The sequence below is a fragment of the Macrosteles quadrilineatus genome, unplaced genomic scaffold (assembly GCF_028750875.1).
Source record: "Macrosteles quadrilineatus isolate MER2022 unplaced genomic scaffold, UCM_ALF_1.0 Scaffold_2__2_contigs__length_208266976, whole genome shotgun sequence".
Taxonomy (NCBI): Eukaryota; Metazoa; Arthropoda; class Insecta; order Hemiptera; family Cicadellidae; genus Macrosteles; species Macrosteles quadrilineatus.
Window position 1 is genome coordinate 158,759,378 of NW_026542595.1, and position 20,383 is coordinate 158,779,760.

Here is a 20,383-nt window from a genome sequence, read left to right on the forward strand (position 1 = left end):
AAGACGCCACCAAACTCTTAAAAACAAAACTTGGTTGTTTTGACCCCAGGATTCTCAAGCACCTGGGTCTTTCAATACGGTGTCTGCAGAATGATGTGACTTATGTTACTATCCATTCTCCATTCTGAATGCTCAAAGAAACCAAATACCAATATCACTCAGCATTAGTGCACAAGTGCTTACTGAAACCAAACGTTATTGCTTCTAAATTGCTAATAGATGATGACACTGAACCTCTGATGCAATACAAGTTCTGAAAAGAGTGTGAAATATCAAGTATTTATGCCAACAAGGGAGGTTTGAATTTCAAGGGATTACGTTCTTTAAGTTCTGTAATTTGTTTGTTGTTTGATTAGGGTACACCAATCACCAATCACTAAAATTGGTTCACTACTGATAGTCGAAACCAGAAACTTCAAATTTCAAACCCGAAAGGCAAAACTTGTTTAATTGCCTGAACAAGATTACAAAAAATTACATTTAATAAATGATATCATGCTTACTTTTTCATCAACTGTTGCAGTTCAGGATACAATTTAGTTGTTTCCTCAGTGTTAGTTTTAAATCTGAAAACTCATCCATTGAATCTTGAAACCAGAACTTTTACAATGTTTTGGTGGTCTTGAGTTTTGATTTTCGGTTTGGTTTTGACACATCACAAAACTACCTCCTGTATTCCATTAAAGTAGTAATGTCCAAACGTTTGTATAAATGTGTAGTTTAATTGTTTTAGAATATCTTTAAGGTTTTTAGAAATGTCTTTCCAAAGTATTCTAACAGAATTGTTAATATGTTTCAGTCCCCTGAATATTCAACTCTGACATTCTCCCCCCCTTCATCCCCTTGGACCTCGTCCTTCTTCTCCTGTCCTGGCTCTAGTATCCAAGAAACCAACTTGTTTGGATTTCAGGAAAACGAACAGATGTTTTTAGCAACAGATTTCAACGAGCCGAACCACTTGTACATGTTGGAGGATAACATCTACGATAACCAACAGATTTTGCTGGACGAAAGTATGATAAAATCTGAAACAACTTCTGGCTCTGAAGAGTTTCAATCACAAGATCTTAGCACAGTGTCTGATGTGAGCAATACTCCTGTGATAATATCCCAGAACAACAACTGCTGCGTGGTTCTTGAATCATCCGGGATGAACGATGCTAAAGAATATTTATCGCTTTAAGAACTCACACATCTACATCTGACTAATATTTTCAAACAAGTGAAGATATAGGTTCTACCTTTTACCACTAAAAAGTTTTAAATAAGTACACAAATGTTTAATTTGTCTTTTTTTATGCTTTCAAGATTAAGTTGTTTTTTAATTAACCTTTGAGTAGGCTACCTATGTTTTCTAACGTAGCTTTTTGAAACCAGTTTATGTACGCTCATGTTAGTTTCTAAAATAATAAACAGTGTTTGTTGATTTATTTGTATTTTTACAATGTGAAAAGGCAAGAATAATTCAACTTGGTGAACGTTTGATTGTACCTTTCAATCAATCAATCAATCAATCAACTTCTTTATTTCATAAAATGTACAGATTGGTACATGAAATTGTGTCAACATAAATTTTTTTATCTAGATCGCTAAAACTAGGGATTTTACAGCAGTCAAAACAGAATATATACAGACTGTCCCAAAAGTCCCGGACCGGTTTAATATTTTCCAAACGACAACAGATAAATCATTAAGATTTGATACATCAACACCACACCTAAAAATCTACTTTTTTAAGGAAACATCAATTTTCTGTCACATCATGGGGACGTCCCGCAAGGAGTCATAAATAGAAGCGTAGGTTGACATGTACATCGAATTAAAGGTCTTTACTAGCAGAATATAATGCCGCAAATTTGAACTCAAACGGACAACCGAGCCAAGAATGACAGTGGTTCAAAGATTCATTTAATTTGCATTGCTATTATACGCTTACTCCTCCGGGGGCACAGCCCTAGGAATCGGAAGAAAATTGTTAACGTAAGCATAGGTTGATATGCACATCAAATTAAAGGTCTTCACTAATAGATTGCAATGCCGTAAATTCAAGCTCAAAAGAACGCCTGAGTAAAAAATGGCAGTCGTTCAAAGATTCAAAATGGCAGGTTCAAGAAATTTTTGAACGGCTGCCATTTTTTACTCAGGTATCCGTTTGAGGTCAAATTTGTGGCATTATATTCTGCTGGTAAAGGTCTTTAATTTGATGTACATGTCAACCTATGCTTCTATTTAAGATTTCCTTCTGACTCCTTGCGTCCCCATGATATGATAGAAAATTGATAGTTCCTTAAAAAAGTAGAGTTTTAGGTGTGGTGTTGATGTGCAAAATCTTATTGATTTATCTGTTGTCGTTTGGAAAATATTAAACCACTCCGGGACTTTTGGGACAGTCTGTATAACAATTAATGACCTTCAAATTGATTTTCCTTTCTTTAAATAATAACTAGATAACCTGTGTTGCTCGAAATCGAGCAAAACTGCAACTTATAGGCTAATAAAAAAAAAAAAAAACAACAAAAACATAAACAGCAAGACCTCAATCAAAGAGTAATTCTAAAGTCTATGACTGATTATAGAAATACGAAAAATATTATGTTGTAAGAAATTATAAAACTAACCTACAATATTTAATATAGATCCGATCTCATATTGCTTTGGTCATCTCTTATGTATTGTAGGTGGGTCCCCACTATGAGAACGTAGATGTCAACCACACCCTGTAAAGTGAGCTTTTCCGACCTAATGTTGCAAGCCAAATCCCTCTCTTGACGCAAACCAGTACGACACGTAATATAGCACTGTTAAATTATTTCTACGATAGGTTCTGTTTTAGGTGTGTTTATATTAGGGGCCCCAACCAAAGTCTCCAGTTGGGAACATTGGAGGGCAAGCAAGTGGATCTAACGACGGATCTAGAACAGATTCGTGTTTAACATTATTAGTTTTTGGAAAAAAAGAAACTAAGATTTATTTTGTCTGGTGGTCCTCTGTTTTCAGCTTTAAAAATAGCGGTGGCATTTATACAGGTCGCATCATTGTAGCGAGGAAAGCCAATTATTTAGTCTCTTATTATGTACAAAAGAATCTCCCATAACTCCTCGGAGCTCTCGTCCCTACACATTTCTGCCACAGTTTAAAAGATTGGGCAAATGGGTTGGCAATGTGACCCTATATCCCACATATTTTATCATTGAATCTTTCCTTTCAAGTGTCATGGATCTTGAAATTGTAGATCCCCTGTATGATCCTCTCGTCCTAAATAAGCTTCAGAGCTGACCATGGCAAAGGCGGAATTGAATTGACAAATTTTATTCTAATAATTTCTAGAGCCTGACATCCCTGATTTCAGATTGGGAGTTTCCAATAAGTTCCTGAAAGTATGGTGAATTCCGCAAATGAGGTAAATGGTTCTCTCGTTTATGGCAACAAAGAGTAACAATTGAACTGTATCAGCTAAACTCTTTTTTTTTTTTGCTTAAAATGTAAGCCACCACAATGAATTGTGGATATTTATAGGGATGCACTGTGGATGCGATGCTCCCTGGTGTGGATTAACGTCCGCACTAGTGAGTACTACGACTATCCGCAGTATTATCCTGATAATTAGACCAATTCGTAAATTACAAGGAAAAATGTGGTTCGGATTCCACTATAAACTGTAGGTCCCTTAGTTGCCATTAGCTGTATGGGCTATTAATTAACAGCTGTGTCTAAGGAACATGTCGGCCTTAGTCACTAACAAGACTACAAGATCGCGCCACTCATCCTACACTCATCCTTCACTCATATTTGGGTTAAAATACGCACATAGTGGCGTCCCCATCTTAAATAATTGAATTGAATTGAATTGAATTGAATGTAAACATTTAACATTCATTTGTCAAGGTTAGATGTGTCCCACACGATGGTTGCCACTCTGTAATCTTCAAATGATACATTGGGAGATTGATGCAAGCGGCCACGTTCACGTTTCCTCCAGCCACACACAGTATTCGTCTTACTGGTAGCATATTATTTTAAATTTAGATGAATTACAAAAGTTAACAAAACAACAGAAGAAAACACTACAACGGAATTGTTATATACGTTGTAAATTACATGATATTGTGATGTAACTGCACTGGAAATAATCACTTTCAAACATTCATTTCATCACACCAAACTGTAACCAAAACAACACGTTAATTCAGTAAAATATGATGTAAGGTAAATACATTCAACTATTTACAAACAATTTGTTGTTAGGTCTTGCTAGGAAACTCTAAAAAACAGATATAGTTAACAGATGTTTAGATAAAAAACCAACAATGTAGGGCAGGGCAGCCCTAATGATTGTAATGGGAATTTCATCCTTACCCGTGGATAATTTGTTATCAAAGGATAATATTTTTTTTTATACACTGTTCCGTTACGGTTTTAAAACTGAAGGTGATATCTGGATGTTCATTGCCAATATTATAGTTTGTAGAATTTGTTGCAGTGTCAGGAGTTACCAATTCTTTTACCGCATGGACAAAAAAGTCATTAAAAGTTTCACATATGACTTCTGGATCTGTCAAGTAGATTCCATTGTGTAATAATTTAATATTTGCATTTGAATGGGACCTAGAAGTTTTACCAACTTCTGATCTAATCAAGTTCCAAGTGGTTTTGCTTTTATTTTTAGATTTAAGGATTTTATTATCAAAATACTGTATTTTGCTGTTTTAAGTTCCTTTTTCTCAGACTTTATCAACATTTTTAGATTTTCATCTTTGGCTAAACTGAGACTCTAAGTTAATTATTTCTGCCTGTTTATTTTTTATTTCCTCACTGATCCACTGATTTGTTTTATGTTCCCTTTCAGTTGTATACAATTTTGGGAAGTTTATGTCAAATTGGTGTTTGAAATTATTAAAAAATGTATTATATTTAAGATCGACAGTAGATTGAAAAACCAGAAAACAGGACTCGGAGCCCAAACCCCTACAGAATGATTTCGTGTTACAAAGATTGAACTTGCGCACTTGTTTCCTGTTAACCTATTTTTTTTTAATTTACATTGTTCAACTCTAACAGCTGGCCATCATGATTAGAGATATGTGTTATTAGACCAGTTACTCGTAAGCTCTCAGCTTTTATGTTAGTAACAAAGTTGTCTATAGCTGTCGTAGAATGCTCTGTAACACAAGTGGGAAAAATCAACCACATATCTCATGCCATAGATGGTCAGAATATTTACAAATCCTTATATATAATATGTGAAGGCGATTTCTACGAAACACTACTCCTCCTTTAATAATGGACGGATTTTTACAAACGACGTGTCAAAATAAAGTATTTTTTGTGTAGACGCCCCCTTTCACCAATTCCTGTAATAAAAATCCTCGGGCTTTGCCCCACAGGCCATCAAAGTTGGAGTTTCTCCCATAAGATTAACATGGGGGAATCTAAATATTTAATTGGAAACTTTGTCCCCACTTATTTGAGAGAATGGCTGGGAGTAGAAACTTGGTAGAGGTGTCCAAAGAAAGGTCGTGGTCTGTAGATGAGTTATCAAAAGAAAAACTAAGCAAAATCCCTTAGGACTCTGCCCCAGAAGCCTTTAAAGATCCCTCCACAGAGTTGTTTACATTTTGGCCATGTAAATAATACTTTTTAATGAAACAGCTGTTCATTTTTAATTGTATTTCAAACAACACACATTTATTGGGAGTAACTGAATTCTACCAATTGCTATTGGATATAGACGTTGTTGTATTAATAGTCAAAGATTCTACCAAATAAGTATTTCCAATGTTATTTTCTGATTTTAAAATTGATTTTCTTCTTTATCATGTCATGTTTTGCAATATAACGTTCCATTACGAAATCAGTGGAAAATCCTTATATCACAGCAATTCTTAAATTATTTGTTATTGAACTATCTTATATCTATTGTACGGGTTGGTGTCTGTTTTTTTCACCACTTTTCCCAACATTTTATCATATTATTCTACACATATCAAATATTTATGTTGAAATATCTGCTCTTATCGTGTCTAATAATATCCAAACATAGAAACCTTGCCTAAATTTGTACCCATCTTTACAAATTATTTTGGTTTGCACTCGTTTGGTAACATTATTGAAAATAACACGACATTTTGGCTGTAAAATATGGTACAAAGAGAAAATACTATTTAAGCAGCTACCGTCATGACAGAAAGGTCATATTCCTTTTAAACTAGATCACAAAATCCTTTATAAGGTACGTTGATTAACAATATGTAAACGTCAATATATACGTAACAGCCAATTTACAGTATTTTTTTACTACTACTTTTTTATTTTTTAGTCGGGTAAGTTAAAATGGTAGATTTTGTAGCTAAAGAGTTATATTTTCTGGATCATATTTTTTTAAATTTTTAGCTGCTATAGTTTGGTTGTAGTTTTGGTTATACCATAGTCGATACCCTCTGCGGCGTGACATGCCGCGTTGGGCAGGCCTACTAATAGAATCACAATTTTTTTTACTACATTTGTTATAACATTTAGCATTGTGCGTACAATGATTAAACATTAACTTAATAGGTATTAGTGGAAATTATGTCATAACTGTTTGCACTGAACACACATGTGTAAAAATATTTATCAAAATTAATACCGGTATGACAGTAATATAAAGGAGCGTTGTTTTAAGAGTTTCAACAAATATCACGTGACTTTGAAAATTCGTACATTGTAAACCAAACTTCAGAACTTTATCAAACTTTTATACAATATAGATACATATATTATAAATTAATTTGTTGGTTTTCAGAATTTTTGTTACGCCCAAAAAGTTTTTTTTTTGTTATTTATGTAAAAAAAACTTTTTCAAAGAAACGGTAAACGCTAGAAACAAAATTAAAAGCGTATATGAAGGTCATTGTGTTAGTAATAGAAATATTTGTAACACAAAGGCTATAAACTAGGTTTAGTTAGCTGCACTTGTTTTATAATATCAATATTTATACATGGCAGCCGCCATCTTGTTGTAGATTAGTGAAAAATCCTGGCTTCAGGTTGCGGCTAACGTCATTTTTATTTTATGAGTCCAAGTTTACTTTGAAGCTGTATTACCAAAAATTAAATTTGAACTGAGGAACATAATCAAATTACAATTAACCTCGTAAAGTAAAAGAGAGTTTTTATTTTAAAGGTCTTTATATAATCACTTAGAAAAACTACCATTATAAGTGAGTTATTCAGACAGCTTTTATTGCCATTCTTCTCAGTTGTCAATTTAAGAGAATTGTTTGTAAGCAAAGCCAAATTATAAATTTACAGTTTCCTATCTTAAAACTACTTAGTCTGTATGATCACAGTTAGTTGACATTAACACTATTTTGTAACTTAAGCTCGCTATGAAGATTTCATGAACAGTATCCTAAAACCCTAAAAATTAGGCAAATCTGGAGAAATAGGTATGTCAACGTTGGTTTCCATTTCCTTTGAGTCTAAATTGTATGATGCTTGATTTCCAGTAAGTTCAGCATAGTAACTTACTGCCACTAACACTCCATATGCATAGACAGCTGGAACAGAAATATGAAATTCTATTTGTAAAACAATTGTCAGGAAAATCCATCCACTTATTACAAACATGAAAGATTGTCAAATGCTTGGGCTTTGTAAAATCACTACATAATTCTTTCTCGAGGAGTGTCAAATTATATTGTTGTTTGGTATTTAGTTAGGCCTACTTTTTAGAAGTTATTGCACTTTTACATGATTTATTTTCATGGCGAGGAGTTGATGATTTATTTCTTACATGATAAATGTTATTTTAACTTACATTTCTGTCATAATTACTCTTTGTGTATGTACAGTATAACTTAGTGTGGAAATAGTTATTTGTGTAACTAGTGGGCAAAGTGGCACTTTGCTGCACACGAGAGCAATGTTTACGCACTCGCCTGCGGCTCGTGCGGAATGATCTTGAGTGCAGCAAAGGCCTTTTGCACTCGTGTTACACATTATATTTTTCCTACAGTCACTATAAAGCATATAAATAATTAGTCTTTCAAACACTATATAACACGGTTTTAGGTTCAGCTGGCAACACAAATAGGTGCCCTAGAGAAAGTAGTACCCGGTCCGTATCACTCCGCTATTTTTCCTCGGCAAGAAATGTGCTCCGCGTTTTGAGAATATAGTTCCATATGTTTTTGTAATTTGAAGTGGTTTCCACGCCTAAAAAAATGCCATAAAGGTATTTTCTTGTTTATTAAGATCGTAGGAATGTTTTAAAAACGTTTTAAAGAAAAGTCCAGAAAGTTCAGAAATACCGAAACTATAAACACAAAATGACAGGTTAAATCGTAGTTATAATAGTCAATCAGCTGCTCATAGTATTATTATCTTTAAGTGTTGCCAACCTATTTCCAAGCGTACATGGATTACGTGCATAATAGAACCACGCTGTTTTGTGTTGTTTCGTTGGAATCCTGATGTGCGGCAAAGTATAAACCGTACGACAAAGTATAAATATTCAGCAATTAGCAGCTTTCTGTACTATAAACAGTACAAGGAAGCTAACTTTGTCGGGTGACTGTAGGAAAAAGATGTTTTAATGCTGAATTTGAACAAATATTTTTCTTATCAAATTACTTATGGAAACTGTAGTAAAATACACAATGCTTATAAGTTTCAGCTGAATAAAGTGTGTCTCATAAAGGTCCAAAATTCAGCTTTACAGAAAATTAAAATCAATATATTTTAGCCCCTAAGTTGATCCTGTGACTAAAAGTGTAAAAAGTTACCTTAAACGTATAAACGTGTAACGTGTTTACGTGTAAACGTCAATAAGTTACCTTTGTCAATGTCTTGCCGTTTCAGCATCACTGTGCCATCAGGCGTTGTCGTTTATTTACAGATAACACACGGTTCTATACTGCATTCAATTGCATAAGGTAAGATTTATTTTAGATTGCATATATGTAAGATTTATTCTGTCTGGTATATTATTAATTCTTATTTTTCCACTAAATTTATTCATTATCATTGTCTAAAAAGTATTATTTGTTGCTAACATACTCACATATGAAAATGACTGCAAACAACGCAAAGGGGAAATGAAAGCTGAAGAATTGAATAAAGAATTGTCTGCACCATTCGTAGAGGAAAGTGAACTCCATCAGACTGACCACAAACTTACAGCCGACCCAGCACAGTGTAACAGATGCTCTCTTCTAAAGGAACAAATACGAAAATAACTTATATGAGAAGGATGTTTCAACTTTTTTAGATATATATACATTATTTTTTGATAAAACAGAAAATTTTTTGCATCATGCTTTAGTTGTTATACCAAGATTCACACACATTAGTCCAGTCAGTGTTCCGTCACAGTTCAGTCTCAGTTGCATCCGCAATCCCTCAGTCAACTGTCCGTCGACCATCAGTTTGATTCAGTCAGTCTTCCGTCACTTTATTTACAGTGAGGTTATAGTCAAGAATTTTTTTAAACACGGGTCCCGGGTTGGCATATAAGTAGGCTATAAAATGCTTATTGCAGTTATACTCAAGCTTTGCGTTTGCAATGGGGGAGGACACAGTTTGATAACATTTTGTTCTTTAAATTTACAGTATGATATAGTATAACACATTTACCATAGCCATAATGTTCTACCACTGCACCTAAACAACAGAAAAAAATAAATTATCAAAAAGTTACACAATATCACAAATTAATTAGAAACATAAACATAACTGTAAACAATCCTACTTTGACAGTTCTCATTGTGTATAACGGCTTTTTGTTGCTGCTTAGTTCAAATTAGCTGTTGTCATATATGCAAAAACAAAATAATAATAGTGCTGCACAGCATCTGACCATCGAAGTATATAACACAACTGGAACACGTGGGTAGATAGGAGATGTGGTATAAAAAGCGCGCCGTTTTGGCAACCTTCCCCCACCACTATGTGGGACCCAACGCAGATATGTCAGTTCCTCAAGCCGTGCACGCGGTTGTTAATACGCTCCTGGCCGTCCACACAATAGGTTGACTGCAATTAAAGTTATATATTCGGAATCTGCATTAAATACAGAATCTGACAGTATAAATATAATCTTATTTTAATAGTAATTCAAATTTAAACATCTGAAAATATTAAAAAAATATCATACCTTGACATGGAAAAGCTACTAAGCGAGTAGTTTTTTTTATTTTTGTTCAGAAGCATAGGTACTTCAAGCGACAAAATTGTAGCTAATGAGATGATCTTCAGCATATAACCTTGCAATTTCAAATAAAATTTGTTAGTCGTATGTAAGAAAGTAATTAGTAACGCAAAGAGGTTCTTTATAAATTGCGCCGCGGGCCATCCTCCCTGGTTCCGCTGATCTTTTCGTTTACGGTACTCCCAGAAACATTTTGAGTATACAATCAATAGTTATATTAAATACATTTTTATTACAGGTAACACATAATTAAATACTGTATTATCACCTTGTAGGTAAACTATTTACTTACAATGTTACCGTAAATTAAAATATAAAATGTAGAATATACTGTATACAGGGACTGGTAATCCCCCTTTCTTTAGTTGTAAGAAGGAATCGTTTACTATCTGCTTTGTTTGGTAATTAATGAGAAATTTCAAATATTAAAGTTCAGAGCGAGTAATTGATAAGGTCACACCAAATACTAAACCCAGCAAGTATTTAAGGTAAAGGCAATAACAAAAATTGAATAATAAATTTACACATCGAATTGTTAGTCGTGTTCCTTTGACAATAGGAGTATTTTAATAATGTTGAAAAGACACGATTAGCAAGAAAGTGTTTTGAGTGCCATTGTTATTCTGCACATGTTTTAAAATTCATATCATCACACTTAAGAGAAAAGGGTTTGGTTAATACTAAACAGTATTTCTATGAATATGTTTTATTTACTGTTCACAATCGTACTTAAATATAGTACAAAGGTTGCATTACATGTTGTGAAACAAAACCAATTTCTTGAATCTCTGCATTACACCTAACTTATTTTTGTTACATTCATTCATAATGTTCCTATCCTTGGAGAAATAAACGGTTTTGTAAAACAGTGTCCCTATCAGTTTCATTCATGGGCACCAGCCCAGTACCGGTATTGATATCTGCAAATAAATAAAATATATGATCACATCCATAGAATATAGTTGTATTTTTTTAACTTATATCAACTATTAAAAATGGTTAAAATTTATTTAGCTTTACAATGATCGAGTAGCAAAAAACATAAAGAGTTGCTGGACTGAGCATAGGTTGGTGCGACATAAAATCAACCTCGTTGCGCTATTAATCACCCTACTACAAACAAACTGGGGAGTAAGCGGGCGTAGTGGTTAGAGCACGGGACTTCAGTCCCTGAGGTCCCGGGTTCGATTCCCGCCAAGTCACCAATGGATTTTATCTAAGTGATAATGCCGCAACCCCTAAGTCTAGCCTGAAGTAATGTGAAAAACAATCCGTGCCTAGCATCCTAGAAAAAAAACAAAAACTACACACTTAATTATAATTGCTCGATCACATGTAAAATACCCCAGCCGCAGCAAACCTGCAGACTAAGCGAATTTCCATTTGCCTGATTGGATTTACACTAAAAAATGTCTCCTTAAAAATATCACATTCCTTATTTAAATAGAATCAGTTTAACACATACTTAGGTTTGCTGCAACAGGGAGGGTAAAAGTGTTTTTATGTAAAATATTAATAGTTAGTAAGAAATAAAAACATTTTCCAAATTTGGGCAAAATATGTCAATAAACAAGCAAACTACAACAGTTTACTTATTCTCCATAAAAATAAAATGGGAATTTTAAATTTACAATTTTTTGGAATTTTCTCCGTAACCATTAGGTGCATTATAACGCTTCAATATACTAAATTATTTGTTTTTTAAGCTCTACAAAATAGTTTGGAAAGAAATTGCAAAATTTTATGTATTTTGAGTCAAAAATGGGAAAAACCCATTTTTACCCCATAAAACCCCCTCATAAACCCCCGTTCCCATGGTCCGATCATGCTGGTTCGCTAACTCGTTCAATTAAACGTAGTTTTACACGTTTGTAACAAATTTCATCAAATTCGGATCGTTTTTGCTCGAGTTATCGCGCTAACGGACACATATATAAATATATATATATATATTATATATATATATATTATGTATTTGAACGGATGGTGTTTTTGGCCTCTAGGGAACTCAAAACGAAAAAAAAAACGATCCCGGGTCCAGGTCTTACCATGAGTACTACGGTAATAGCTTATTCCCTATATGGGAAATTCGCTGAAAGCATCTCTTCAACTACAACAACTTTGTCACTTAAAGTTTTCTTCTGGTCCAAAAATAAAATTTAATACTTCCTTGCATACTTAACTTTTTCATTTTTTTTATCCATGTTTTGCCTCCTGGATTGATAAAGAGTAATAATAATAATAGGACAAATACCTTATTTACGTCTTCAATCCAAAGTAGTCTTTTTATGATTACTACCGGGTGTTTCAAAATGACTCACCCGGTTTCAACGCTTTATAACTTTTTTACTATTAAACTTACCGCTATAAAATACACATCAAACGAAAAAGCAACTCAAAGAGTTTATGCCTACCAAAGACACATTATTTAATAAAATCGATCCAGCAGAACTGTAGATTTAATTGTACAAAGTTAAAAAGTTATCTCCAACTTTTTTTAGCACTAGAAATTTGGAGGTTACTTGACGTTTTTGCAAATAACTTTTAAATGGTGAGGAAATCGATCAAAGTGGAAGGTAATGTTCCGAAAGAGAATAAAATTTCCTACAATCTACTGTTATGCATTTCTTGAAAATACTCAATAAATGTAGCCTAAATTTGCCTTAAATTAAAAAAGTGTAAAATTTAATGTTTGCTATGTCTATTGTCTACATTGAAGACGGGGATTTTCAATTTTTTTTTCATTTCTAAGCAATTTTTGGTACCTTTCTTGAGTATTTTCAAAAAATGCTCAATAGTAGATTGTAGGAAATTTTATTCTCTTTCGGAATATTACCTTCCACTTTGGTCGATTTCCTCACCATTTAAAAGTTATTTGCAAAAACGTCAAGTAACCTCCAAATTTCTAGTGCTAAAAAAAGTTGGAGATAACTTTTTAACTTTGTACAATTAAATCTACAGTTCTGCTGGATCGATTTTATTAAATAATGTGTCTTTGGTAGGCATAAACTCTTTTGAGTTGCTTTTTCGTTTGATGTGTATTTTAATAGCGGTAAGTTTAATAGTATAAAAGTTATAAAGCGTTAAAACCGGGTGAGTCATTTTGAAACACCCGGTATAGTTTTGGGGCTAACAGCTCCATTGTCAAATCTTCTTGTCTTGTTAAATTACTGTAGTCAGTCAGTGTACCGGTCTGTACAACCACTACGCTTATCATTGTTGTTTAGGCCGGCCAAAATACAAATTTTCAATGTTACTTGTATATATTAATTGCTTAAATATATAATTAATTGATACAAGTTGAAATTCGCTTAGTCTGAAGGTTTGTTCATTACTAACCAAAATTTTAGTATGCCGACATACTCACATTCAAACATACAAAAAAGAAGTATCAACACGTAAACCACTTATATCTTAAACAATTAAGCGATAAACTAAAATTTCCTAATATGAGTTGAAATTTGCAATGCATAAACTAAATGCTTACACAGATTGCATTTACGACAAAACTTGATTAAACGCAAGTGTTTGAGATGTTTAGTTCAAAATAACACATTTCCTGATAACGCAGATCCTTCACGGTAAGGGAAAACTACCTACATTTTAAAGTGAAATAATATGTAAGCAAACACCAACGAACAATATTTTTGTAAACAAACAAATCGTAACATAAACATTTCAATGACAGTTATAAACCAGCTGTTAGTTAAACCAGCATTGAAAATACTTTAAATTGCTAGCGTCGGCTGCTAGACTTTTTAAAAATTAAAACTTAATTTCTAAAAAAACTGAATCCCTAAACTAAAATTATGGCTTCGACATTCCCTAGTTCTCAAAATTATCTTTCTTTCAACACAAAAATCATGAAAATCCGTCAAGTGGTTGATTCAGAGTCGTGAAATAAAAAAACACTGTTTCGTTTTAATATTATAGATTGTAAGGTCTTACTTTAGCAATCCTATTTATTTAAATTTATTAATTAAAATAGGATTGCTCAGGTAAGATCTTACAATATCAATTAACCTTCCAGAAGGTCGCATCAGATAAGTAACCTCCAGGGGTGTTTTATTTTTCGCGATTATATTATTTTGAGTGGTGTCGGCAGTGTGAGTGTCACTCTACCCGTATCCCTTACACACCTCAAGTTCCTAGAATCGAGTGAAGGTCAAAACTCACCCCTACTATTTTATATTTGTTAGTTTTGTAAGAGACTGGAAGTAGCTTCCGCGCTCTGCCGATTCTTGTACAGCCTAGAGGTAACTTCCGTGCGACCTCTAGTTTAGTGTGCGTGTTGATTATCGCGTGTAAATAATTACTGTAAATAAATATTTTTTTACGATTCATGACATTATTTAGTAAAACTATATAGTTTTTACAAGATGAGTGAAGAAGTTAAATTTCGAATTGCAGCACTCTTAGCCAGTGCTGAAAGGGATATTCACAAACGACGTATGTGAGTGAAAATTTAAAAACATACATTTTCATGTCCCTGGCCTTTTACTTTGTAGATACTGGATTTGTAGTATATTATTATGTGTTTTAATATTTTTTGGGACGGGGGCAACATGTTACACACATTTATTTGGTTTTAAATAGGTTCTAGGTATTTTTTACGTATTTTTAAAGTCTCGAAATTCACGACCATGACGTGTCCCTAGGGTACATTTTCCAACTTTCACGCTGTTTTTAGACTAATTATTTATGCCGAAATATATAAAGCCATATTTTTATGTCATCAATGGTTATTAAACTTACAAAAAAGGAGCATATTATAAGTTTATTGTCATTGCAAACTGCCTACCATGACAAAATAAGTCTGTCCCTCGATTTGGCGTCACGACTATTTGGGAAAAATTTTCAACTTTGGAGCACGACAGTGGCAAGCCTGGCGTCGATGGAGTCAGTTGGTTTTAGAGACTAGTTCGGGGTGTACGTCAGGATTGTAGTGCCGGTCGTTTCGAGTTGAAAGGAGGAATTACAAGATTAATAAAGGAAAGATTGTGTTTTTTGTAATTTTGGTGTATCCATGACCGTACGTAGTCATTCGACGAAGTAGACATGGTGTTAATTTTTGTTTATAAGATATTTCAATTGCTAGATTAACCTAGAAGTCCACTTTGTATCCTCAAACATGAGGTGCAGGGCTACCGCCAGAACAGAGCCAAATAACACGTAATTTCACGACCAAAGTTTCACGACCATCGCGGGTTTTTTCACGACCAATCCAGCCTTATGGATTATAGTGTGTTTGGTCGTGACAATAACTTTAATATAATTGTAATTTGAACAGTTTAGTTCAATTGAAACACTTATTTTTATTATAACTAACAGTATAATTGAAGGATTGTTTAGAAAGATTTAGATTATTTCAGAAAATTCACGACCGTACCGCTTGTCCCTGACCATCACGTTTATGATTTCTATCATAAAAATTTCAAAAATTAAAATATCGTCATATTTCAATGTTTTATACACAAAAGAAGCACACCTCTATACAAACATAACGATTTTTCGGGTCTCAGGTAAGTTTTTTCAGAGTTATACAAACTTAAAAATATTTTATTTGCTTTTTTTCAATTTTTTGAGTTTTTTTTATTTTTTCTAGAAAGACCAAATATACCAAAAGCTCAGTGACCTTTTTATTGTATAATGGTCATAAAAGTAAATTAGTTTATAGCAAAACATAGTTATAAAAATAATATTAACTATTTTTAATATTCATTTAAGTGTTTTTCCACTAAAGATGCTCTTTTTTAAAAAAAAAATACCAAAGATATTGCGTTACCATGGACATTTTATGAAACTTCAAATGTTAATAAAATAAAAATAATAATAAAAGTTTAGAAAAAAGGGGAAAAAAATTTGCAAAGTGCTTTTTCTGAAAACGTACGTTTTTAAATTTTCACTCATGTACAGTCATTTAGTATTAAGATACCCACTATGTTAAATTACTTTAAACATCAGGTATTGTGAGTGTTAAAATCTAGAACCACATCATAGGACATTGTGGTAAAATTTAAATTAACTTCTTGAATATATAAGATTTCTTCATATACTTTTATGTTAGAAGATTTGATAGAATAATAGTTTAATTTTATATTTATAATTTTTTTTATTTATAAGTTTTTTTATAATTAAGAGTTCACTAAACACATTTTTGATGTTTAAAATTAAAAATACACCTTAATTTATGCACTAAAATACAAATTTTACTTCATAAATGTATGTTTTTATTGACCTGGAAGTAACCTCCAGGTCCAGGTGCGTCCTCTCCCGTTTTGAAAACCAATTTGCGCCCTCTGAAAGGTTAATTACATTTAAACACTTAATGATCATATGATTTACCACAAAGCAGAGCAGTAGAGCAGATATGAATGCCTGACAAGCTTGTGGTAGGATGTTGTGTTTTGTAGAGAGACACTGCAACTGAATCTGAACTTGACTCTGTATTGAACTCAACAAGTCAGTCTTGTGGTGGGCTGGAAACAGAAGAAACGTCCAATCTAAGCCTAAACATTTAAATTATCACATGTCCTTGACTTAGACTAACTAAAGTGAAGTAGAAGTAAAGTAAGCTCACGCTTGTTTACATAAGTATGTTTACAAACATTTTGTTCCTGCCCATAATTTTGTTTGGGTTTTCATTAGCCCATCAGTATGTAGATACTGTATTCCATTTCCGTCTCAAAATTGTAGCCTGTTTTACAACAACAAGCTGGTTAAATTAAGTCACTATAATAGTGTGACAATGAAAAAATATTTTTTTCTAATTCATTTACACACCAATTTGTGTTCATGCCAAACTGAGAGGGCAACTTATAAGAGGCAGAGAATGTAGCATAAGCCTATGTCATGTCCTCTTCAACCACATGAAAAACTAAAAGATGAAATAGAAATTGTAATAGTTGTACATTCTGTGAGAGGATCATTAAAACATTTTCTATTTAGTAAAACTTAAGATCATGGCAATTAGTTGAAATATCGATGAGATGTATAAATACCCCCGCTGCAGCAAACCTGCCGACTTAGCGAATTTCCATTTGCCTGGATTGATTTTCAATTAATCTTTTAAATTAAAATTTATGTTTAACGATTAGCTAGGTTAGCTGCTACAGGGAAATTAATAAAGTGTGTTTTTTATTAAAATATCAATAGCTTAGTACCAAATAAATAAATCCGCCAAGTTTGATCAAAATATATGCATAAGCAAGCCAACTACAGCATTTTACAATAAGCTCCATAAGAATACCATGGGAATTTTAAATTAAAAAATTTTTTGAATTTCTCCGTAACCAATCACCGTACAAAAACACTTTGATGTACTAAATTATTTGTTTTTTTAAGCTCTTTAAAAAGGTCCAGAGAAAAATTGACAAATTTTGTGTTTTAAGGGTAAAAATTAGAAAAAAACATTTTTACCCCGTTCCCATGGTCCAATCATGCTGGTTCACGAACTCATTCAAGTGTATCATCTCGCCTTACACCTTCAAACCAAATTTTATCAAAATCAGACAAAAATTACTCTATTGTCTGGACGGACACATTTATGTATATATATATATATATATATATATATATATATACATTTGAACGAATGGTGTTTTTGACCTCTAGGGACATCAAAATGAAAAAGTAAATCGGTCCCAGGCCTAGGTCTTACCATGAGACCTACGGTATTAGCTACTTTCCAATAGGGAAAATTGTTAAAATCAATCAAGTCTATGCGGCTGCGGGAGATAAGCAGAATTTTGTCGCGATCCTGGAAGACAACCATGATGTCTACAAGACCGCGGGAGATGATCGTGAATTTGCTGCGGTCGCCCTAGACAACGATGATGTTTCTGTGACTGTGGGAATCAATGATGCTGTCTTCATGGCTGCGGGAGATAATCAGAAATTTGTCGCGATCGTGGAAGACTACAGCTGCCAAAAGACGCTAGATTATTGGAGTGCAGGAGTGGCGCAGTGCCGGGTTATAGAGACTGTACTGTATGAAGTTGGTTGTTTCTTAAATGATAAATATGGAATAAAATTTTTTATTTTGAAAGTTCAGCAAGCAGATAAGTTAGAGTTTAGAAAGTAAAAAATGAATATAAATATGCGGTGGTCTAAAGATAGTGAAGTCTGTCATGTTATAAGTCACATGGGTGACTGTAATGATAGGAAGTAGTCCAGGTCTAAAAAAAGAAGTGTCAGTCTTATCGGCCCATCTTGCACTACTGAACTGCAGGGTTAGAGGTGATTGATCCAAGAAGCCTATAGGAGACTACCTTTAAGAACTCTGTGTACCTATGTCATTGAATGTGATGACAGAAATTTATTTTTTTATCATTTATCTTCACAATTTAGTGAGCAAACAGGCATACATGTATTACATTTATTCCAAACAGCAACAAAAATAAACAATATAAATGCAGTTAAAATATATACAGGGTGGCTGAAAAGTAACTTGCCCCCACTTAACTTTTCAACCATTTGAGATATTTGAAATAGGTTTGCGGCAACCTTCTTAGATTTGAGGGGCTACAATAATTATGGTCAATTTTGAAAATTTTGCCCTTAGGGGTAGCGGGGGTAGGGGGTAGCTCAAAATGTTCAAATGACAAGTATAGTCGAGTTTGGCATCATTTTACAGGTCTTGACGAAACATAAAGAAAACCGAAATCGGCTCACTAATAACAAAATGGCGCCCTAAAACGTTTCAAATCCAAATAACCATGAGGGTGGCAAAAAATTAACTTGCACCCTCTTTAACTTTGTTACTATTTGAGATATTTGAAATCGGTTTGCGGCATCTTGTTTGGATATGAAGGGCTACAATAATTATGGTCAGTTTTGAAAATTTTGCCCTTAGGGGTGCGGGGGTGGTAGCTCAAAATTTTCAAATAGCAAGTGTTTCTTTAAAACCTTTTTTCTCAGCTCGCGTGTATCGTAGGAAAAATCTACGCATACCGTTAGAAAGCTATTTTCCTGTAGGTGTGCAGAATCCCTTTATAAATTAAAATAGGCTCAAAAATAAGCACAAAAAATGAATTTGAATTTTAAAAAAATTAACATGGGTATTATGGGTTGCTATGGTGATGACGAAATAACAACACAATATAAACAGAAAATCAAAACAAATGGAAGACATTCCAATCACATGTTTTATTTACAGTGTGGGGTGAAAATAGAGAAGGTTGTACAAAACATACTTTTGGTAGATTTTTCGACCACGGGGCGTGCTCTCGTTTGTATTTTATTACACAACAAGATACCATGAGGGTGGCAAAAAAAATTAACTTGCACCCTCTTTAACTTTTTAACTATTTGAGATATTTGAAATCAGTTTGCGGAAACTTGTTTGGATATGAAGGGCTACAATAATTATGGTCAGTTTTGAAAATTTTGCCCTTAAGGGTGCGGGGGTGGTAGCTCAAAATTTTCAAATAGCAAGTATAGTTGAGTTTGGTATCATTTTATAGGTCTTGACAAAACATAACAATTAACATAGAGAAAATAGAAATCGGACCATTATTAACAAAATGGCAGTTCAAAATTACTTTAAATAACCATTGTCTCAATCATTTTTAGCTGCCATTTTGTTATTAATGGTCCCATTTCTGATTTCTTTTTTCTTTATGTTATTTGTTATGTTTCGTCAAGACCTGTAAAATGATACCAAACTATAATATACTTGCTATTTTGAGCTACCCCCTACCACCGCTACCCTTAAGGGCAAAATTTTCAAAACTGACCATAATTATTGTAGCCCTTCATTTCCAAACAAGTTTCCGCAAACTGATTTCAAATATCTCAAATAGTTAAAAAGTTAAAGAGGGTGCAAGTTAATTTTTTTTGCCACCCTCATGGTATCTTGTTGTGTAATAAAATACAAACGAGAGCACGCCCCGTGGTCGAAAAATCGACCAAAAGTATGTTTTGTACAACCTTCTCTATTTTCACCCCACACTGTAAATAAAACATGTGATTGGAATGTCTTCCATTTGTTTTGATTTTCTGTTTATATTGTGTTGTTATTTCGTCATCACCATAGCAACCCATAATACCCATGTTAATTTTTTTAAAATTCAAATTCATTTTTTGTGCTTATTTTTGAGCCTATTTTAATTTATAAAGGGATTCTGCACACCTACAGGAAAATAGCTTTCTAACGGTATGCGTAGATTTTTCCTACGATACACGCGAGCTGAG

The 20,383-nt window shown here is 33.3% G+C and overlaps 1 protein-coding gene across 2 annotated transcripts in view; it reads right to left on the reverse strand.

Moving 5' to 3' along the window:
- Window positions 1–7,133: 7,133 nt before the first annotated feature.
- The window catches only part of LOC128986003 (uncharacterized), a 48,360-nt gene continuing 35,110 nt past the window's right edge, over window positions 7,134–20,383 (reverse strand). Inside the window, exons 5-7 of one of the 2 annotated variants that reach the window (XM_054406052.1) lie at window positions 16,535–16,668; window positions 9,044–9,194; window positions 7,134–7,538 (exon numbers count right to left, since the gene is read on the reverse strand). In XM_054406052.1, coding sequence (XP_054262027.1) covers window positions 7,399–7,538; window positions 9,044–9,194; window positions 16,535–16,668 — 425 coding nt within the window. In that variant the 3' untranslated portion in view covers window positions 7,134–7,398. Of the gene's footprint in view, window positions 7,539–9,043; window positions 9,195–10,888; window positions 11,110–16,534; window positions 16,669–20,383 lie in introns of those variants that run through there. The other variant, XM_054406054.1, reaches the window with a different exon arrangement.